General features: G+C 37.3%; 1 protein-coding gene across 6 annotated transcripts; it reads right to left on the bottom strand.

Annotated features, from left to right (window-relative positions):
• Positions 1–4,842: 4,842 nt before the first annotated feature.
• On the bottom strand, positions 4,843–21,960 carry LOC143733415 (transcription cofactor vestigial-like protein 4). Of its 6 annotated transcripts, XM_077225121.1 has the most exons (9): positions 21,596–21,959; positions 20,670–20,784; positions 20,370–20,556; positions 8,083–8,227; positions 6,963–7,880; positions 6,594–6,905; positions 6,448–6,536; positions 6,192–6,276; positions 4,843–6,134 (listed from the first exon to the last, which is right to left on the bottom strand). In XM_077225121.1, the coding sequence occupies exons 1-5, from the start codon at positions 21,669–21,671 to the stop codon at positions 7,687–7,689; spliced, it is 717 nt and encodes a 238-aa protein (XP_077081236.1). In that variant the 5' UTR covers positions 21,672–21,959; the 3' UTR covers positions 4,843–6,134; positions 6,192–6,276; positions 6,448–6,536; positions 6,594–6,905; positions 6,963–7,686. The 6 variants fall into 6 exon arrangements, with proteins under 6 accessions (XP_077081236.1, XP_077081237.1, XP_077081239.1 ...); XM_077225122.1 differs by lacking the exon at positions 6,448–6,536 and having other exon boundaries at positions 6,192–6,307; XM_077225124.1 differs by lacking the exon at positions 6,448–6,536 and having other exon boundaries at positions 6,250–6,307.
• Positions 21,961–24,238: the final 2,278 nt, after the last annotated feature.

Here is a 24,238-nt window from a genome sequence, read left to right as displayed (position 1 = left end):
GTTCCCAGCTGTATGTTGAGCTGTATGTGTTTTATTATGCTTGTAAGGTGTCCTTACCTATAAATAAAATATATTATTATTTATTATAAATATGTGAGATGTTTTTTTTAATGAATTCCAAAAAAATACATGTACCCTCATATTGTATGGACACACACACACACACACACACACACACACACACACACACACACACAAACACACACACACACACACACACACACAGACACACACACACACACACACACACACACAGACACACACACACACACACACACACAGACACACACACAGACACACACACACACACACAGACACACACACAGACACACACAGACACACACACACACACACACACACACACACACACACACACACACACACAGACACACACACACACACACACACACACACACACACACACACACACACACACACACACACACACACACACACACACACACACACAGAAGAAAGGCTGTCTGGGTCACTAAAGGACATTCACAGTTGTCTCTAAGCCCCTCCTCCTGCTTTGCATTGGCTCTGCGCCGCTGAGGGTCGTTGTCCTGTACGAAGATGAACCTTCAGGCCAGTCTGAGGTCTAAGCACTCTGAACCAGGGTTTCATTGAGAATATCTCTTTATTTTGCCTTTTAGCTTTTTATTCTTTTTGTAGCCTCTCCCAGATCTATGCTGTCCCTGTCTCTGAGCTCTGTGTGCAGTTCTTTTGAACTTATGGTTTAGTTTCTACTCTGATTGGACATGATTTGGAAAGGCACATACCTGCCCATATAAGGTCTATAAGAGAAAAATGCACATCACTTGAATTTCATCCACATTTTTTTTCTTTTTGCTGTGTCATTATGGGGTATGATTTGTAGAATGATATGGTAAAATGCATTAAATTATTTTGTTTTTCACAAGGCTACAACATAAAATGTGAAAAAATGAAGTGAATAATTTCTGAATGCATTGTGTATAAGTATATCAAATTGAAAGGGAGAATAATGATTCATTTTAATCTCTAATATATAGTCTAAAACAAACCGATGCCTGCATCTACAGATCAATAACTGCACAATGTTGTAGTGCAGAAGGTCCGGCACGAGTGTATGAGGACGAGGATAGGCAGAGACTGCTGAAACTGAGCCTGATGCTGAGACGGGCTGACAGCTTCTGTTTGTGTTCATGCGTAGACCGTGATCTGGACTGACCCTCTCATAGAGGTTATGCCATTGCCAGCAGTGCCGCTGACACAATGAATGAAGCTCCGGTTCCTCATCAGGTCAGTCTTCTGCGAGAACCTCGACGCATCCCTGTACACACCAGTGCATAAGGTTTGTGAAGCTTTAGTCTCCAGCAATAGATGTGGAGATGTTATTGAGCAATAGGGCACGGTATGCTGTCAGCCGTAGGAGTCGGATCTCGCCCGCATGACTCAAGTTTTCCTGCAGGCCACAATCCCACATTTGTGCATGTACGGCACTTCCTTATAGGATCTATTTTAGATGTGCTTTCCCTTAGGATGCGGACACATCCTCTTCAGAGCGCTGGATAATGCTGAAATAATCTACAAGCAATTATGCAAATCCAGTGGCAGTCTCACCCTAGAAACGATGAGATGGTAAAGCTGTACATTCACAACCATAGATGATGCATCATTCTTTTACAGAGATCCGTGTGCTCTCATCACACATTGTTTTGCCACCCTGTATGTGCTCATTTTCTGCATTCTCTCTCTCTTTACATGACGTGAATATTAAATGTATGTCTTGATATTACACCATATAAAGGCATGGGCCTGGATCTGTGCTGTTTCCACTTGAAGCTTGTGTCTCCATGTCCTTGACAGATATGTGCCGAAGCCTGTCCCCTGCACGCCTGTGAGGACGTGAGAAACCAGCTCGTCTGCTGGGAAATCTTGTTCCGGTCAGTTCTGGTGCTCATTTGCTCCTTTGAGTTTTGGGGAAGAAAACAAAGTGGTTTTCAATATTCAAAAATATATTCATATTTTAATGTTTTAATTTTTACAATATTTAATAGTAACGGTGACAAAGCTTTTCATAACAATATATATCAATAATAGCTAATAAGCATTGTGTTGAATGAGAATGCATCTCTTTGTTTAATATGTAGCAGAATGAATCAATGCTAGGTCTACACTGGCCTCTGCTGGCTCATTCAGACACAGGCTGAACTGCATGATCTACTGAAATCTCATCGCTGGTTTGTCCCTGCAACGCCTGTACAATGGCTAGATGGCGCCTTGCTGTCATTTTGACAAATACAAACTCATCTAGTCAATTGTGCCTCCTTACAATATATAATATTCCTATTTTTACCTTCTCGCAACGGCATTGTTTCGTTTGTTCGAAAAGGGTTTACTTGTCTATGAAACCAGATCATCCAGATAATATAGTAACTATATTTGAAAGCTAAACATTAAATGTATCAGAAAGTATAATAAAGCAATACTTCCTGGAAACATCAATGCATTAGGCTACTTAGAAAAAGTGTGATTAAAAATGTTTTCTTCTACTCGCCTGTCAGCAATGCTGCACTTCTTTCGCTCTCACTGATCATGGCCTTCTCGATCGAGTCACAGTGTGTGCATTTTGCTCTCGGCCTGGTTAGTTTTATTGTGACCTAAATTAGGAAATGTTCCTAAGGTCGCTTCTACCTCTTTCTCTCTGTTCTCAGTTTGTGGTCTTGCAAGTCTTTTTCTCCGCATTTTCAGTCCCAGAAGGATGAAAATTGTTTCCACAAAAAAGCAGCAAAAACATAACATTGATAACATGAAATGTTTCTTGAGCAGCAAATCAGCACATTAGAATGATTTCTGAAGGATCATGTGACATCGAAAAATTACAAAAATCAGCTTTGCCATCACAGGATAAATTACATTTTAAAAACCAATTAAAATAGAAAAGAGTTCTTTAAAATGTAATAATATTTTACAATATGACTGTTTTTACTGTATTTTTGATCAACTGAATTGTAATAATGACATGCTGCACCCATGTTTGCTCAGCACTACGAGGTGCAGACGAGAGACAGTGAATGATGAACCTGAACATAAGCATCCAGATTGCAGGTTAGAGGACCCAACGAGTCAATGTATAGAAAAATAATGTAGGAACTAGATTTTCTTTAAAATATACTTATAAATATGCTACATTGGCTTATGAGTCGTTTTTGTGAGAAAATTTTACTTCCGGATCTGAAAATGGGCGTGGCGGGCGTGACGTAACGGGCGGTCGATTCAAACAACAGGAAAACAATGGATCACAATGACATTTCTGACCCGCAGAAAACTGTTCATACTTACTCGTATGACGGACCACAGCCACACAGTTATGATCCTGCTATGCAGCCGAGAGACCAGGACAGGCCAGGATTAATGTTAGACAGAACAACGCTCAGAGGAGACACACTCAGGTGTGTGTGAGGAGAACCAGTGGAGAACAGGACAGGTGTCTTGGTGAGAGACCAGTGTTAGCTTATAGATATACATACACGTTCGCTAACGATATACACTGTGCTCACAATATTGTACAGATTATTACCATCCTATATCAGTTAAAGGGGTCATGACGTGGTTTTTGTTTTTTGTTTTATTATGTTCCCTTAGGTGCAATTATAGTATTACTATAGTTTTTTGGGTAACACTTTATTTTGATGGTCCCTTTTGAACATTCTGTAGGCAATAAGTAACTTTGCAACTACATGTCAACTAACAGTATTAGTGGAGTGTCTGCTTAATATCTGCCAACTCTTTATGTTGATGGTCCTCGAACAGACACTATACTGACTATAAGTAACATTGTCAAGTAAATGTAAACTTATTCTAACCCTAACCCTACCGGTCTACTAATCCTCTACTAATACTCTAATGAGAGTTAGTAGACATGAAGGTGCAATGTTACTTATAGACAACATATAGACCATATAATAGACCATCAAAATAAAGTGAAACCTTTTTGAGGCAAAAACCTTTTAAAATTGAGTGATTTATGACATGGGTGTCGGAAGCAAATAAAAGTGTGTGTGTCCTCCCCCAGAAAAATGTTACTGGAGTAAATGCCCTTTCATGTATTCTGGTGCTTTTTTATTAACAAGTAAACTAAACTCCGCTACACGTCGTGTATTAAATGCACAGCTAACCGTGGATTATCCGCTGCTGATACCATGCTCATTTGCCAACATTGACAACTTAAAGCTGTTATTGATGTTTACAACGCAATATTTGCCTGGAAGGAACAACGGGCGGTTATTTTCATCAGTTGTGTCTCGTTGAGAAATATAATGATTCGGCAGAAATGGAGTTTAATTTATTAGGGCATACCTCAAGTGGAATGGATTTGACTGACGGCGCTCTGAAAAGTGAACAGACATATAAGCTGAATTGGAGATGGTAGAAGTGAGTGGGTCCAATATCATTGGTCATAAAAAGTGGACATATACACACATATACAATAGCTCCGACGCCCATGTTTTATGACCTTTTCCCACCCTGTTTCCCATCCTCTGATTCAAACAGTCTGTTTTGGGGGTGTTTCCCCTTTAAAGAAGGCTTATAAGAAGCTTCATTGATAATAATTCTGATAATAAATCAGTGATGCCCTTAAATGTAAACTTGACTAAATTTAACATGTTATTACAAAGCAAAATTCAATTATTATATGAATGATATCACCGTGAGAGGCCAATACAGCATATATAAAACAATAACGGTTCTGTAAAACATATACTCTCTATCCTGTCAGAGGGTTTTGATGGGATTGACGCTACATCTAAATAGTGATACATGTGTGTGCAGGAAAATGTTCAAGAAACACGATTGTTTGCTTTGAAGTGATTTTATTTACTATATAAAACATATCTTTAAGAAAAAAGAAAGTTACAACGTTACAAATCAATCTAGCATTCATAGTTATTTTTTATTGATCTATTTTACAAATAAATTAGGCGCTTGAATGTAATGGCAAAGCCACTGTCATTTCAAGATCAGTTATATTACTAGTACTATATATATATAAATTCCATATTAATGTAGCTTTACCCATGTCAAACAGGCAACTTATGAGACTTTGTTCAATCCAACACTAAAGAACCAGTTTAGCAAAGATGACTCAACATGTTAGCACTTATTACATCTGTTATACTGTATATCACATAAATGAACAAATGACGGTTCCATTACCAGGAAAAAGATGAGTATACACAACAGTTAATGACAGACTATTTGCTATGAGAAACTATATATTTATTCATCACACACAGTGTAATGATCATCATATTTTACATTCTGAAAAAAAAGTTGCTTCACAAAAGGAAAAAAGAAAGACAATAGATAAGGAAATTAAAAAAATGTAATCGAAAATATGAAAAAACACTTTGCTAGATTTAATTTTGTTGATCATTGCAGGAATGTGTCATAGCAGTGAAACTCGATCAAGCCAGAGATGCAGCATGTGTCGACACACTCATGACACTTACAGAAACACTGTTCCAGCAGTGGCTTATCTTGATCATGTCAGTATCTTTATACTCTTCACTCTGATGGTTTTGTCAATGTAAGACCAAACCAACACCAACTATTCCAGTTTTAAAGTCATGCAAAAGAAGAGAGCAAGAAAAAAAAAACTCATTGCATTTAGCTTGGAACCATTTCGATTTTTTTAACATTGTTTAATCATATCTTAATGCAACTGTATGCATTTATCGTGGAAGCAATTGTTGTACTTTTTGAGTATTTTGGGAGGATTTCATGAAAATAATGTCACAGCACAATTTCTTTCTGTTCTTGGGTTCATTTTCTTTATGCAAAACAAACAATAAAATAATAATCTTTATTTTTTTCTGCTGATTTTGGAGTTTCCAAACATTGGACACAATTAGTTAAAAGCACTTAAACGTTTGTTCGATAGATCATGACTGTTACCAAATCCAGATCAACAACTCAAACATGAAACACCTCAACAAATGACACTTGCTGAAAAACCTAAAGACACTCTAATGTTAATAAAACTAGAATTAAGCGTTTCTTTGGTTGGCCATCATTTTCAAAGTTTACATTTATAGCAAAAGGGTAGACCAGACCAGACCATCCAAGACCCAGACCAAGACTAGACCCTTCAAGACCAGATCCAGTACAAGACCTATCCTTGAGACCAAGACTAAGACTAGAACCTTCAAGACCAGATCCAGAACAGAGACCTATCCTCGAGACCAAGACCAAGACTAGAACCTTCAAGACCAGATCCAGAACAGAGACCTATCCTCGAGACCCAGACCAAGACATGACCCTTCAAGACCAGATCCAGTACAAGACCTATCCTCGAGACCCAGAACAAGACATGACCCTTCAAGACCAGATCCAGTACAAGACCTATCCTCGAGACCCAGACCAAGACATGACCCTTCAAGACCAGATCCAGTACAAGACCTATCCTCGAGACCCAGAACAAGACTAGCCCCTTCAAGACCAGATCCAGAACAGAGACCTATCCTCGAGACCCAGACTAAGACTAGAACCTTCAAGACCAGATCCAGTACAAGACCTATCCTCGAGACCCAGACTAAGACTAGAACCTTCAAGACCAGATCCAGAACAGAGACCTATCCTCGAGACCCAGACTAAGACTAGAACCTTCAAGACCAGATCCAGAACAGAGACCCATCCTCGAGACCCAGAACAAGACTAGACCCTTCAAGACCAGATCCAGAACAGAGACCCATCCTTGAGACCCAGACTAAGACTCTTCAAGAACAGATCCAGAACAGAGACCTATCCTCGAGACCCAGACTAAGACTAGAACCTTCAAGACCAGATCCAGAACAGAGACCTATCCTCGAGACCCAGACCACGACTAGAACCTTCAAGACCAGATCCAGAACAGAGACCTATCTCGAGACCCAGACCACGACTAGAACCTTCAAGACAAGTTCCAGAACAGAGACCAATCCTCGAGACCCAGACTAGACCCTTCAAGACCAGATCCAGAACAGAGACCTATCCTCGAGACCCACACTAAGACTAGAACCTTCAAGACCAGATCCAGAACAGAGACCCATCCTCGAGACCCAGACTAGACCCTTCAAGACCAGATCCAGAACAAAGACTTATCCTCGAGACCCAGACTAAGACTAGAACCTTCAAGACCAGGTGCAGAACAGAGACCTATCCTCGAGACCCAGACTAGACCCTTCAAGACCAGATCCAGAACAGAGACCTATCCTCGAGACCCAGACCAAGGCCTGTCTATCCAAGAATCAGGCAGCACATTCTTAAATCAAGGTGGTGTATTTATTGCAACCTTAATTCAGTAATATTTAACAGTTGTTTTAACGCCTTTTCATTTATTTGACTTTACTGAACAAGTGATAAGTCAAGGATCAAAAGTTAACATTTTTCATGTCAGGTTTCCTCAGACTCAACAAGTGTCAGTCCATTGAGATTTTGCGATATTGTTTATATCCTCACTGCTTTCTGTTGGCAGTTCTGCTTAAAGTTATTCACACATTAGATAAAGAGACATGGAAAATATAAAGAGCATGACATATTGAAAATAGTTATTTATAGCTCTATAAGCCGTATTGAAATGAATGCTGCAATGGTGTGGGTCTTGCCTACACCTCTGAAGAGATCTAACCTGAACAGTGTTCGTGTGTGAGCTTGAGTTGTTTAACAGCGCCCCTCGTGGTTCGGTGCAGTCCCGTCGTGGCCCCTGGCTTTGATCTGTGTCCAGGCGTCCCCCAGTGCTTTAGTGAAGTGGTCGTCGACGGAGCCTGTGATGGACAGGTTAGAGACGGGCTCCTCGTAGATCTTGCCCAGACTGCGCCGGAAATGCTCCTCAATCACAGGGTCACACTCAGAGTCTGTGGAACAGAGAGATCACGTGATCAGAGGACCAAAAACACTGAATACATTAGGGATTTTCATGGGAGCCATTTCAAAAATCAATCATCCATTTATCACCTACAAATGGATAAAGAGAAGCCGTTTTATAATTTTACTGTAAGATTTATAACCACACCAGCTGGTAATGATGTGCTGCTCACTCAGACTCAGAACACACACTTGTGATTACGCAGTCATTGGTAGATGAGCTACCGTTGGTCTTGCTGCTGGATCCAGATGTGCAGGCATTAGGACACATGTGGCAGCTGGACAGACTGCAGGGCCGGTTGGTGGCAGGAGCACAGGTGATCACAGATGGACGATTCTGTTCGGAAATATGTCGGAAATATGACAATTCTCCATGATAATGCATATGCACACATTCACCAACACATCCTATAAAAGTGGAGTCACTGATGTAGAGTCAACACTCAACAGCCTTTCCACCATTAGTCCGTGAGGCGGGCAGAAAATTGGTATCAGAAAGGGCACCAATTCTAATGCTTATTTCTCAAAACAGACATGCCCCCTGACCAAAAAAATGCATGATAGCAGTGCCATGTAGGTAGCTTAAGGTATGAAAATTACAAATTTTGCATTTAAACGTGCTGAAAAAATCTAATTATGCAAAATAAATCTCAATATTGATAAACTGTGTTATTTTAACATATCTATTGCTTTAGATCTTCTCTTTTATGATGAAATATTACTGAGAAATAAAATAAAATAAAATCATATATAGGACAGAAAATATACAAAAAACTAAAGAAAATATAACACAATTTTGACATTTTATTAACACAAAAATAATATTTTGTGCAAATATGGTTCAATATATCTCCCAACATATTTAGGAACAGCATGGGCCGCATGTAGCAGCAGTCTACCATCGGCCTCTTCCTGATTTGACAGTAGCTCTTCCACACAGGTGCTTTCCTCTTTGAATAGCTTCCAGCAGGTTTCACCACAGGTAATAAACATAGTCCTATGTTCAAGCTTGGTTCTGTGTACTGGATCTTTCCAGTAGCTGCAAATGAACTCTACCAGACTGTTCTTGTAACTTGGTGATGCAAGGAACTTTCTCCATTGGGTAATGCTATGTCCTGCTACAATGTTGCGAAACTGGGTACCACTTTGTGAGCCCCGGTTTTGTCTCTCAATGTCCTTAATAGAGTATGTACCATGTACTTCTCAAATTCATCAAACAGCAGGATCAATGATGGACTTTGGACAACCATCTCAAATGTGTCTGGTGAAATGTCATCACTGAGGTCTTTCAGTACCTTGGGTGCATCTTGCACTCCAGAACTTAGGTTTTCCTGTTCACTGAAACGACTCCAAAGTTTTCTCAAGAGGGCCTCATAAACCAGTTTATGAACTCTTACACCTCTGTTGTAGCTTCGCCCTTCCAGTGTTTTTGAAGCTGAGCCTTCCATAATCAAACTTGCTTCAATGCATAAATCTCTCAAACCTGCATCCTGAAAGCGTTTGCCTATAACTGCCATCCACGTGCAAATTGTGTGGAATGTTCCAAGTCTGAGGATGATCCCACTAAACTTGTCCTTATGCTTCCACTTAATTTCCGTAGCCTTGGCATATAAGGCCTGATCGAATACAAGTATTATCTCTTTCAGATCGAGGGTTTTCATGATTTTGTGAGACAGCACAAATATCTCATGTACAGTTGCCATATCAGAGGCAGGGCCATTGATGGTAGGAAGATATCCAATGCTACTTTGTGTAACGGTCACATTCTGTCTAGTACGTATGTTGAAGCCAGTCCACCCAGGAATAGGTTGATTCTGTTCAGCATGACATTTGGTGACTAACCATACTACATTCTTCATTCTGGCCTTGTTCCTGCATTCTTGATAATCTACTTCTTCATGGACCATGGTAGGAGCTGAGGCCTTAGCGCCGGCATTGTACACAGGCAGGTTCTCAGGCATGACATCTTTGATACTTATTTGCCTTTTGGGCACTTCATAGGACATTGGTGGAAGTGTTGGACCCTCTGTCAAAGGCTGGACTGCCATTCCATTGATCCTATGGGATGTTCCCTCTCCTGTCAATGTCTCTTCGTTTCTGTCTATGTTGTCCCATCCTAATGTCGTAGGCACAATGGACTTTATGTTGCTAGGAAGAACAGCCAAACCTGCAGCATCTGCCATGGTTAATTTCTGCAGGCACAAGGCTGTATCTATCACCTCTAAGAAAGTTTAAGATACAGAGTGTCCCAGGCGATTCTTCATTTGGATCAATTCAACATTTCCTGTAAGCGCCTTAATAGCATAAGGAATCAAAATATGCTTGGGCATTCTTATTCTTCCTTGAGTCACTGCATAAGTTATATCTTGTCCAAAAGACACGACAAGTCTTTGTACCTTTTCAGAAGCCTTTTCAAATGAGTCACCACTCAGCAATACAGCCAAAAACTCTTTGATTTCACCAGCCAGCTTTACTGATTTCTGATCAAGTTCAAAAGGATTAGGTTGCCATGATACTGACGGCCTCTCTTTCTTGATGGCCGTGCGTACAATCAAAGCGGTTTCCTCTATGCGGTCTGTATAGGTTGTTTCTTGACTAGGCTATCATGTATTGCACTGTTCTCAACAACAAGATGCTCCATAGACAAAGTGTCAGGATACATCAGTAACCTGCCATTGTTAGACTTGCAAAAATGTAGGGAATCACCAAATTCTGCCTCTAATCTTCTTCTAAGGTTCTTGATGGTTGATTCCATCAGAGTGTCAACGCCACTTTGTGCATATACTCTCTGATTCTACATGTGAGAATTGTAAACTTCATAACACAAGGATGTTCCATCAGTTCTTCCCGTATGTATTCAGACAACTCGTCAAATGCAGCTGCTTCTGTGGCTTTATACCTGTTTTCTTCATCAGACACTACTGACCTCTCTGAAGGGGCATCACGAGATGTAAGGACTCTAGTATAGTTCCTGTAACAACTCTTGTGGTAGTGAGCTTCTGCTGCTATCAGCTCTCTGCTAGTAACTGCAATCATTCTTTTAAACTGGTTGGCTAGAACTGCATTCCTAACTGCAGCATCAGACTGCCAAGACACTGACTGCATTAACGGCTCTCTACTTTTTGTTCCTGGTCTGAACTTTGAAGACTTCTCACAAAAGATGCAGATTTTTTCATACACCAATGAACTACAGCTCTGAGTTCGTATGGACCTTCTAGCCATTGTTTCTGTACTGTCTAATGGCTTGCTTTTGAGTGTTTCCAAATCCCTTTTCATTGTAAAGAGACTCCGGCACCTCCTGTGATACCATATTTGTGGAACATCTCCTTCAGAACAACTCTCAGCCAAATCTAATATGTCTTTATGATTTCTTATTTCTGCTGCCTTGACCAATGTTGTCCACGAATTCCAGTCCTTTGGTGCTGTTAAATTCTTCTCTGGGTCCTCTTCAGTGCAGTGTATTAAACACTTGTTTTCAATTTTAGGACGTTTCTTTTGAGGAGATCTCTGTTCCTGAAGCTTATACATATTTCTGCAAGCTGTAAATTAATTTGATGTTTATTGTCTGCCTTCAGGAGTGTAATATAATAAATGTCTGCTTATGTGTGTTTCTGTATATAGTGTGCATCTAATATAAAGATATCTCAAGCACACAGCAAAATCCCCAGTGTACATATGTACACTCTCGGTGTACATATAGGTCCAACTACAGGGTGTTAAAAATGAACACTGAAGCAGTGTTGAAGTTAATGAGATAATTAAGTGATTAATTAAGTGATGATTGACCACTAGTGGTGACACTTAATGTTAATAAGAAGAATCGTTGAAGGAAAGAGAAACAACAAGAACAGAAAAAAGAGAAACACAAGGAATACTGACTTCGAGCCATTACACATTATTGTACTTATTATTACCAGTGTATTTCTGTCATACATCTACACACATTCTTATTTATATTGAACAGAAGTTTAGATGGAAATGCTTTATGGAATGTTTCGTTTCATGTCACCATAATGGCGATCAGTGTTTGCTTTAGTTGGGCTCTGGACTCTTTGCTTTTTAACATTAGTTTTTCTCTGGCTGCTCCAACTCTGTGTTTATAAAGCACATGTGTTACTGCAAGAGAAACCATCGTAAGCCTAATTTGATCGTACAGACCTTTTGTTGCAATCGTTCTACGATCAAGTTAGGCGTAAAATGCTTTTGGGAAATACAGCCCAGGTCATGATGGTTATGTTTAAACTATGAAAAAACAATCCTGTAGTGTCCTGATTCACTCAACCAGCATTATAAACTGATTATACAAAGGTCCTATTCATATTCATTTCAGTAGCTAATTCTAGCAGTGATTTAATAATCTGGAGGTTTTAAAATCCCACACAGACATCAAGAATCTACATATGAATCTCAACAATGGTGACAATCACACAAAAGATTCATGTTGCAGTGCATGATGGGAGCCACCAATCAAAATGCATCCATGGCTCCCATCATGCATTGCAGTATGAATAAATTTATACAGCTGAATTGTCCTGTAATTTTCATTGTTTTTCCTGTTTGCATGTTTTTTTGCTATTGTTTTGTTATGACTTTAATAGCTTGTTTTGTGATGTTCAGAGTTGATCTGTGTGTCACTAGTTTGTTTATTGTCACCATTGTTGTGATTCATATGCTGATTCTTGATGTTTGTGTGTCTAAACACAAGAGCTCCAGTGCACAAAGATTTTTCAAAATTGTTCATATTGCTGTTGGATCTCAAACTGTAGAATCTCAGGGCTTCAATCACCAATACTAAAACACAACATCAATCATATAGTCAAATATTTAGACTCTGAATGACATCAGTGAATAAGATCACTACGTGATGATAATGCCATCATTACAACATATTGTTAGCAGGTTTTCTCATGCAATAACAAATGTGCTTTATAAACACAATGTTGGAGCAGCCAGAGAAAAACTTACAATAAAAATGAAAAGGTTCAAGAGCCCAACTAAAACAAACACTGACCACCAAAATGGTGGCTTGAAATGAAAAATTCCATAACACATTGCCGTCTAAACTTATGTTGATTCTCAATAACTTTTAAAGATGTATGACAGAAATAAAGTCACACTGGTAAGTGCAATAATGTGTAAAGGCTTGAAGTTAGTAGTTCTTGTGTTTCTCTTCTTTTCCGTTCTTATTGTTTCACTTTCCTTCAATGATTCTGCTTATTAACATCAGGTGTCACCACTAATGGCCAATCATCACTTAATGAATCACTTAATTATCCCATTAACTTCAACACTGCTCAGTGTTCATTTTTAACACCCTGTAGTTGGACCTATATGTACACCAGGAGTGTTCATTTAACACTGGGTATTTTGCTGTGCACCAGTACACGGACAGTCAACAAATGTACAATTTGGACAATTAGCATTCACGTCACTTGTTGTTTAGTTATCCATGGTAATTAGCATACAATGAATTGACTTGACAGATTAATCAATAATTGTATAATATATAACATTGCAAAATCCATTCTGTTACCTGTTACATGGAAGCATATACAGACTGGTCTTCAGTTTAAAACAATGAGTGAAAGCTGTACACCACTATGTTTTATGTAGAGAAATAATTATAATAACTATATTATTGAAACAAGTTAAAGTTTTGACAATATTCTAACCTAGATATCACCAAGTATAAATGTTTTGGTACCAAAAATAATGAATTAAAGAAATAACTGACCTTACGTGGAATTCGCCAAATTTTGGGAGGGTCATACATAAAATTGGTGATTTTTGTACCTTAAGCTACCCACTAAGAATTGCTATCATGCATTTTTGTGGTCTGTTGAATAAAAAAGAGCAACATTGGTGCCCTCTTATGATACTAATTTCTGAAATTTGGGGGTCTACCTCACGGACTACATCAGGATGAACGGTTCCGGTTATATTTACACTTGAGCCTGGCTCCGGTTTCTCTGTATCTGGCCTAATTGAGCGAAGTAAACAAGTTAATAATAGAATTATAATAAATTTCTGATCATCCTCGCTATTTACATCTCTTACTCATTAGTATTAGATTGCAAAGAGTCTGTTCTCAGTCCCACAGTGAACCATATCCGTAGCGGCCGGGCCGGATCAGCACCGAATGGAACAATTAAGGGTCAATGACACGACGTGCATTTATCTGTGTCCAACTACATTATTTCCTTTTAAAATTATTCGATAAATCATGACATGCATCACTTTTTTCTATGAAACCTATTTAGTTTGAATTCATTTTCAGTACATTCAAATAATAGATTTCTTTTTTTCTTTTTTTTATCTTAAACCCTGAAAATGTCAGGTGGCAAAACCGTCCGCACACACGAACAGACTAAGAAAGTAGTGTTTTAATAAGAAGAAATTCTAAATAAAATACTATGGCATCATTTTTTTAAACAAATTTGTATAAATACCAGTGTTTTTAAAGGTGTTGAGATCATTTAAAAACTTTTGTTAAGTCAAGTCACCTTTATTTATATAGCACTTTATATAATACAAATTGTTTCAAAGCAGCTTTACAGTGATAACAGGAAAATTATGATAAATGATGCAAACAGTGTTCATTTCGGCTGTACAGCAGCTCTAAAAGAAAACAGTGTCATTGTTCAGCCAAAGTCTGTTGATTCAGTTCTTTTGTAAAGATCATCAATTAATAAATTAGTTAATTTCATCTATAAAGCAGTTCTGCAAAAAAAGTTATGTCATCCAATAGTATCATCATTGCAGTCAAATCAATAATACTGTTATAATACATTTATATATACACATCAAGCTTTGTCTATTAATATTCTATTTTTATTATTATTATTCTAAAATATTATTTTTCAGGTAAATTTGTTTTCAATTATTTCCATGATGATCATTTTTTAAATAATTTTAGATGCCACTATCAAATCAACTAAAGAAACATCGGTCACACTTTATATTAGGTGTCTTTAACTACTATGTACTCATAAAAAGATTGTTAGGTATGATGTACCGGTTCATGTTGTTTTTCAAAAAGTGTTTTTTTTTAAATATAAGTACAATGTAAAACATGTATGTACACAATAAGTGCCAAATGATAAATTAAAATGTTAGTACATGGTAATTAAAGACACTTAATATAAAGTGGGACTGAGAACCCTCTGAAACTGCAGTTTGACAAGCTACTCATGAATTAAAGTAGTTAAAACAGTCAAGCGACTCTTCTGACTACAAGTTCCTATCAAAAACTAGCTATTAGTTGCATTGAAACTCATTTTATTTTTTTATAATTACATCTTATTACAAATAACTGAATATGATTGTTAATGAATAATGTTTTAAGTACAAAGTTTGGGGTTTAAAACAACATCATTCAATACCCTTCACAGGGAGTTTGATTGACAGGCGATCTGACCAATCATAATCCGCCATTTTTGTCTGACAAAGCAGTCAGAAGAGATAGAAGATAGTAGATAGTGAACTGATGCTATAAATGAACTAGAAGGAAGAGATGATCGGTTCACGAGCAGCTTTACCTGAGGCTCTACAGCGATCTGTCAGACACATTAAAGAGCCACAAAACTGTATTTATTGTTTAAATTTCTTTAACAAAAATTACCAAATTTGAAAGGTGAGACTTTTGTTTCATATCAAAAGTAAGCTGGTCTGTCCTGTGTCAGTGTGTTGTCAGTGTCCTCTGCTCCGCAATGTATTTTTCACTGTGTGAGAACATGGTGTGGTGTGAGAACGGCGTGGCTTGTCAGACATAGCAACAGTAACTAAAGGGGGCGGGTCTTCGCTTACTGACAATTATGATAAGAGTACAGTTTTATTTTGTAAACTATCCAGAGATACAATACTCAAATATATCCTATATCTTAAACTGACTGTCAAAGTGCAAAATTGCTACAAATGTCACATCAATGGAAGAACAAAATGTATGTAAATGAAATTGCATACACAGTAAAGTTGCAGGTTGAACTCACAGCACATGCAGTGATGCAGCATTTACTGTGAATGAAGCTGCTCTGAGACACCAGTCATGCGCTGCTAGCGTGAACAGTGCACTTCCTTCAGAAAACAGCACTATTTCATTAGGTCACAGCCTTTGCCATGTGATGACTGCACTAAGCTAGATCACGATTTGGATTTCTGTTCAATTGACATGCTTTGCCAATGCAATGACGAAAAAAACATGTTAGTGATCTTTCAGGTCTTTCAGGTTCATTATAAAACTGTGAAGGGACAGATTAAACTATGGAGGGGCACCACTGTATGTGCTTGAAGTTTTCGCTGCCGACAGTGTTTTAATCTTGTTTGTATGAATTAAGTGTAACCATTACTAGTCGATTCACCCATGTTACATGGGTCAAAAACAACTAAAATAATACCTTTTACTCATTTCTTACCCATAAATTGAGAAAAAGAGAGACATAGCAGTAACGTAAGGTGATACTGGCCTTCATTAATAGTGCTGAGTAAAAAGAATCCATTAAACAAATATATAAATAAATAAATACTGTCTTTATGTTGATTTTTATTAATTTGGAGATTCCATTTGAAATTATGTAGATCATAGATGAATTGTTTATTGCAGGACTAAAAAAATAATAATATGATGTGAAAATAATGAATATATGAAAATGAATCATAACACGATTCAATTAATTTACTGGTATACATGTATGATTATTTTTAAAAGTAAAATCAGATGCTAAAGATACTATGTACCTGACTACTAGAATGCAATAATTAGAAATTAATATGAATAAAATAGCCAAAGTAATAATGTGTGAGACACTGTAGACAGTCTAAGAGTTACTTTACTAAGATTTTGCAATAAAATTAGGAATATATATATACCTGTATATATATATATATATATATATATATATATATATCAGATGATACAACCAAACATTTATTTATATATATATATATATATATATATATATATATATATATATATATATATATATATATATATATAATAAAATAAATGTAATAATTTATTTAAACACTTTGAAATGTTATTTAACAATTGAAACTTGTTTAAACACATTGTTCTTGACTCAAAAATATACAAAACATCAATTTTGAAAGGATGATTTTTTTTAGAAACCTTTTTAAAGCTTTATTTGTCATTGACCCTTAAGAAATGAGAACAGTTTGGGTTGATGGTGGAAAAGTTAGTTAAAAAAAGCTAAAGTTTTTAAAAAAATCTCTTTTTCTATTTGAGGGCACGTTTACACGGCAATGATATGCTTAAAACTGAGAAGTCTTTCCTTGAGTTTTCCATGTACAGACATTATCAAAACGATCCCCGTCCACACGGGTCTGTGGAAACGACTAATAACGCAGTGTTATTATTATTAAGCTGCTGGAAAAGAAGTTGGTGATGTCACTGTTATGAAAGACTACGCACTTGTGCTCATACGCATTCTTTTACTACAGTGAACTCGAGCCGATCGCAACATGCCTATAAATGACAATCTATCATGTTTTGTCCGATTTTCATTCTAAGGATGTTAATCTTGATAATACTGTATTATTACATTGTCTTCTGGGTAAATTTCATCTTCACAAAGCCAGAAACATTCACTGTAATCACAATTTTAGAATGTTCTCCTCTGATATAAAGTCCCGTTTTACTAAATGTCAAAACCTTTGAACACAAATGCTTATATCATCCTTGAGTCTGTTGTAAAGAACCTTTGATTTTTCAGGATGACAAAATGTTATATTGTGTAATTCTTATAACCACATGTGATGATGTCTGTACACTGAAAAAAAATTGGAGTAGGATTTACTTGAAAAAAGCTAGGCAACTTTTTTCACTCAGAAAATAATAGTAAATTTACAAAGATTTGCCAAGTAAAAACCTAAACATATTTATCAGTAGCTTTAATTAGAAATCTTCAAGTTAAATTTACTTGGAATATGGAATTAAGTAAACTTTACTTAACCTAGTTAAGTGAAAGTAACAAAGAAAATAAGTAATTTTAACTTGGCTAGTAAAAGGTGGATTAATTTCGATTTAGTTGAAATTTCCTTTGCCTTTGCATTACATTTCACTACAACAATAATATTGAATTTTATTAGTCATTTGTAGTATGTGCTTTACTTAGATCATCTAAGTAATTTACATTACATCACGTCAGATGTTAAGCATCATGTGAATGCAAAGATCTTAAAACTTGGTGGACAATACACAATGGCGGTGACATTTGATGGGTCGTTTTTGTGTTTGAATGTGTCATTTTGAGCAAAAAATTTACTCAATGTCACAAAATGGCAAGTTACTAATACTGACAACAAAAATCAATGATAAAACAGTGTAAATACAGCTGGAAACCATTGAAAAATGAACCTCATTAATTATTCAAGGTCCAGTGCATGATGGGAAACCCAGTATCAGAAAAGTTGAGTAATTTTTACTTAATTTTATTGAGTTGATATTTACACTTTCATTTCTACTCGCTTGAATTAAGTACTGATATGGAATTTACTTCGTTTTTTTAATTCTTGCCTGAACTAACTTTTTCATGTGAATTACATTGTTTTTTTTTCAGTAGTATTTACTTCACCAAAAAATCATTTTTTACAGTGTATGTCCCCCTTATTCCTTACTTTTAATATCAGTATCCTTTCATTTGCAAAAAAAAAAGAAAAGAAAGAAAAGCCTATAGACGTGCATGACTTCACCGTTTTCACAGATTGGCGTTTTTGTAGTTTACAGAGATGACAAGCCCCCAAAGCGCTGTTGTCGTGTAAATGCAGGGGCGCAGATGGCACTAGGGACGGGGGGGGGACATGACTCCGCCAGATTCATAGTGACACAATCCGTCCCCGGCCCTCATTATCCCTACGAAAGGCGACAAAAATCGGTAAAACAGAGGATTAACGAGTGTTTTCGCAAGGTACATTAGCCAAAGTAGTGTCCCGGCCCGCCGCTGCTTCAGAATCGGGTCGGGGCAGACGCAGACTGACACAATAATAATCTACACCGGTCACCATTACTTTGTTTGTACCCACGTTCTCACTACACGCTGTTCTTTTTGTCAATAAACACACGATGCCATCATGCCACCGACGTTTACTCTCTGTGTGTGTGTGTGTGCGCTACGACTCCTGAGGAGGATATGAGGAGCTGGTAGCTGCCTCAATCGTGCCTGTAGGAGCGGACCGGTAACCATAGTGATCATATACCATCTATGCCTGAGCTGAGTCGGTGATTTTCTGAACTGAAAAAAATCGACTGTATAAATGCCACATAAAGGCAATGAAGAGACAAAAAATAATCACCTCATTTTTTCAAAAACCAAACAATGTAAGTATCCTATGCCTGTTGACTTTCCCAGATGTGGCAGATTAGATTTGTTAAGAGGAATAGCTAGTCTGACAATAATGGTAAGAAGGCTTTTGCACTTAGTAAACACAGCAAAATGTGGAGACCATAACTATGCATTTAGGTGAGTGAACAGAGACAAATAATGAATGAACACAAAAAGAATGGTTGGATAAACCAAACAATTTATCGTTGTCAGGAAATAATGTTTTATCTTATAATTTAACCTATTGTACTGTATAAATTGACTGAGGTATGTTCACTGTCGTGTAAGCCACTATAAAAATAATTATAATAAGTAAATTTGTGTGGTGCAAGGTTTATGCAAACAACAAATAAAGGCCTACATAAACTTCTGACATCCTCTTATAGCAGGAAATCATGTTTTTTTTATTGTACGGACTGGAGAATCTAAATCTGGAGGATATAGATACTTAAATTATGGGCTATGAAAAAGATTTCTTAATATGTTATTCATCATTTGAAAGATATTTCTAATCTATAAATTGCAACAAACTTGTAATTAACACTTAAATTTAAATTTTTGAGTTATTCTTAGACATTTTTGAAATAGTAGTTTTAGCCATTAATTCTCAGGAATATGTTGTATTTCACATTGTTGTGAAATTCTATAGAGGCATAGAGGGTTAACTGAAATTATAAGATTTAAAATGTTGTCCTCCTGGCCTGCAGGCGATTTCTGATGACAGTAAGACAGGCCCTAGTCAGTCAAGTGAGGATCTGCGGGAGGGCAGCCACAAAAACTACTTTGCTGAAGACATGTTTTGATTGGCATACTAGTCAAATAACAGTCTGATCATGCATTGCTAGTGGTGATCAGGTAGGCCTTTGTTTACCTTTGTTTCATGGTTGTTTATCCATGATTTCAAATAAGAATCCCCCAATGGCTTTTTAGTGCAAATCATTAATCCAAATTACGCAAAGTAACTACTTGAGCACTAGTTAAAGCCCAAATTACGCAAAATAACGAATTGAGTTTTAATCATTTGCTGACAGCTTGGTCCCCCCCAGTTAAAAAATCCTATCTGCGCCACTGTAAATAAACGCGTAAACCACATAAAAGTGTGTATTTAGTTTAATCAGTGTGTAGGCGGCCGCTGAGCCTGACCTGCTGGGGTTTAGTGCTGGATCCAGGGCAGAGGAGCGGAGGATCTGAGCCGTGTTTGTGTGGATCAACTGCAGGAATGGGGAGCGGTGGGAGCACACGCCGGCTATGGAGAGCGCTCACACACACGCGTCCCAATGAACTGTAGTTACATGACTCCGGACTCACCGCAAGTCCATTTGGATTCCTCCTAAAAAAAATCACAAGAAAAAAAGACATGCTGTGCAAAAAATCTGAAATTATTTAACAATCCTATAGCAGAAACTGTCTGCATTGTAAATAACGGAGCCGCAGCAGACGTACAGATGCGATCTCATTTTGTGCATGTGTTCTTCATCAGAGTCTTGGTGTTTCCTCTTGGTTGGGCTCACAGGTTGACAGCCTGAGTTCAGCAAAACCCTTGATGCCCCTGAATCATCTGTCAATAATTCATATCAAACACCGTAAAGGCACAATCATTACTGTCAGTCATATTAATCACGTTTGTCAAATGTTTTGTGATTAGCCAATTCCCAATAATACTAATATTGCTTAAAATCAACCACAAATATATTAGATCATCATCATGTTCTAATATGTAAGTCAGACAAAAAAAGTCAATGAGCTTTCATATGCAAATATTTTATTGAAAATCTTATTCTACAGAATACATAGGGTCAAGAGTTCAGCAGTAAAAATATTTACCATCAACATTTATTCTTAAAATGCAACTCAAACATGCAATGATATATATGTTTTTCTTCTGCAAGTCACAAATATCAACTGTAAGTTACTGATTTAATAATGAAGAAAACTTCAATAAAAGGAAGAGATCCTTGGAAAGAAAATATTCAAATATCCGATCATTTGACTTTATGACACAGGAAGCTTTAGCTCAGGCCAGGCTGAACAATATAGAGATTCATTTATTAATTATTAATGTATTATTTGTAAAATAAATGTTACCCAGAAACATATTTTTAAAAACATTTTCTAAAAAGAAGAAATTAAGATATGTACACTAACTTGTACTCACTGTGTATGGAAAATATGTTATTACTTTTTAGTCATGAAATTTAAATGTTTCTGAAAATGGCCTTTATTTTTGCATATGAAACCAAAACACAAAGATTACATTTCTAAGAAACCTGCACTATAACGTTACTATTATCCTAGTGGCTCTGATGATATTATTCCATAATCAAGTATTAAATATGTATTGTTTAGGAGTTGCGAATGTTGTTACTTACCCTCATATGGGTTACAATGCAGCTTGCTGATGTTATTGTTCATTTTATTGACGAATCGATTAATCAAAATATGCATTTTACCACAAACATGAACATTTAAAAGCAGAATTATAATCGGGTACTCCCGCTATCTATAGAGCTGAATGTATCGTTCTTTCAGAAGGGGAACATGAGCAATCTTACATTCACTGATAGTAAGATGTGGAGAAAAAAAATAATGAAAAGTTTACGTTGTTTTTAGCATACTGAGCAAGCTATGAGTTGTGACACCAATCTCAATAGTTTTGCAGTCATCAAAGACGACTGCTATTGGCCCGTCCTGACCAGCGCGGAGAAAAGCATCACGTGTCAGGTGACCTCACCGTCTCTCTGCTCCTGAAAGGTAACCGTCTCATGAAAAACTCTCGCGATAGTATACATTGACGTCACTTTCCCGCCAGAACCCCCCAGCAGGACTGAGTGGCAAAACATTCTGCAGCAAACTGCGAAAACGGGATTAACAAACGATTATAAGGTAAATACAGTTGGACTCAATGTTTCTTAAAACTCACAAAAGAACCAGTGGTCCATGGCCATTAACATCTGGCCAGGTATCGGGTTTCCTGACACATGAACCAGATTTACACGCCTGGGAAATACATAAAGCAAAGACTGAACACTTTATGCTAGATAATATGGTGCATTCAAGTTATGTCGAAAAGATCGTATTTACAAGCTAAACGCACATAATAACAGAGTGGGACGCACTGGATTTTCTTTAAGCCCCGATGTTAACGAGTTGGGGGCGTGTCAGTGAGAAACGTATTATAGTATAATAATGTATAACAATATTTTATAGGTTTACCTTATGTAGCCCCACCCCTCTGCAGCGCTGCGCACATTGTCTTTCGTCTTCTGGTTTGTATTTTCACTGCAATATAACGTATATGAATGAACGGCTTGTTTCAAAATCTTCCCGTTCTACTGACATGCTAAGACTTCTGCTTTAAACATTGCTCATGATAACTTTTGTCAACTTAACTAGCCTATAAGTAAATCCACTTCACCAGTTAATTATTCCTGAACTACGATGCCATTGAAATACACAGAGCGACCGCATAAACGGAAGTTCAAAGACAAAATCCTAAAGATGGCGGTGCACTTGTTTCTCTGGCGCATAAGTCTGTGTAGAGTGATGCAGGCATAGACATCATATAGAGACTAGATGCCCTATTGGCCGCTGTGGCGCAAGAAATGTGGCCGCCATCTTAAACCGGTCATACTCCTATTTGCGTTGCATAGCAGCAGTAGATGCCAGAGCACTGTGCAGCATATTCCTGCTCAAATCGGCGACCATCACTCGGGGATTACTTTTCACAAGTAAGATTTAACATTTAACATTACCGTACTATTGTTTGTATTTTGTGAGTAAAGTATTCAATGTGTCCTGTATCGTAGCTACGTGTATGACCTTTGCAGCAAAAAAACCTGTGTGAAAATCAGTTCGGTATTCAGTGAGATATGTTTAATTAAATGCGCTGGCAGCTCATTGCACCTGCCAATCACATTACACTGAGCCTAGCGGGTGACCGGTTTAAGATGGCAGCCCCACGGCTCGTCTGCGCCAATAGGCAGTAGCGGTCGATAGGGCGTCTATCTATATGATGTCTATGGGTGCAGGTATGACATCACTTTGTAGGCCAAAAAGCGGAAGCGAGTTTAGCATTTTAGCCCTTCCGGTTCCAACGTCCCGAAGTCACTTTCACTTTTTCTATGACATAAAATACATCAATATTACCCCACTCGTGATTTTTTGAAGCTGTTACGTGTCTTGGAAAAGGCTAAATGGGACTACAGAGCCTGTCAAGGAGGCTTTTACAGCATCGTTACATTTATAATTGTGCTCTAATAAACAATTCTAACACAATCTTTTTGGGATCATGTTTTTAGATAAAAACTGAAACAGTTGTCGGAAGCTAGTGGTGGTGACATTGAAGTCGTGTGACCGTGGTGTAGTTCGGTTGTAGTCTACCTTTAGCTTTTTAATTCTGGCGACTGCATTTAGGCTTCAAAATTCACAAAAGTTGTGTTCATCTGTGATAATTATCTTAATGGACAAAATGTGTAAGTATCATAAACGTTAGTTGATCACAGAGCTTCTTTTTAGCGATAATCCAAAAGCCTATAGGAAAATCCTATTGGGTTTTTGTCGAAGGAACCAGGGTGATGCGAACTGCCGGTGGACCTACAAAGTGACGTCATACCTGCACCACTATTCAGCTGCAGTGACATTGTCAAACTTTTTAGAACAAAATAAGATAATTCCCTGCAAAAAATATAATGCCATTGTAATATAACAATATAATATGCAACAATAAAGTTTGTTGTGGCTTCATAAATTAATTAAAAACGTTAACACATTCTTTGTTCTTCATTTTCTAGAAGTAGAGTTTAAAAACATTGTGTAGTTTAGTAAGAGAAGATACACTGTCATCTTGCTAAAATGAAATGGACTTGAATATACCTGACTGTAATTTTCTTAAAATCTGATAGTTACGAAGGGTTTTGGGTAAGTGGATCCAAGTCAAGTCAAGTCAAGTCATCCTCATTTATATAGCGCTTTTAAAGGGTCATTCCACCGGTGGAGAAATGAATATGTATTGA

This window comes from Siphateles boraxobius, unplaced genomic scaffold, assembly GCF_051911475.1.
Source record: "Siphateles boraxobius isolate OS27281-9 unplaced genomic scaffold, OSU_SipBor_1 99, whole genome shotgun sequence".
NCBI lineage: Eukaryota > Metazoa > Chordata > Actinopteri > Cypriniformes > Leuciscidae > Siphateles > Siphateles boraxobius.
The sequence above is the reverse complement of the archived record's forward strand: the minus strand, read 5'-3'. Positions and strand labels throughout refer to the sequence as shown.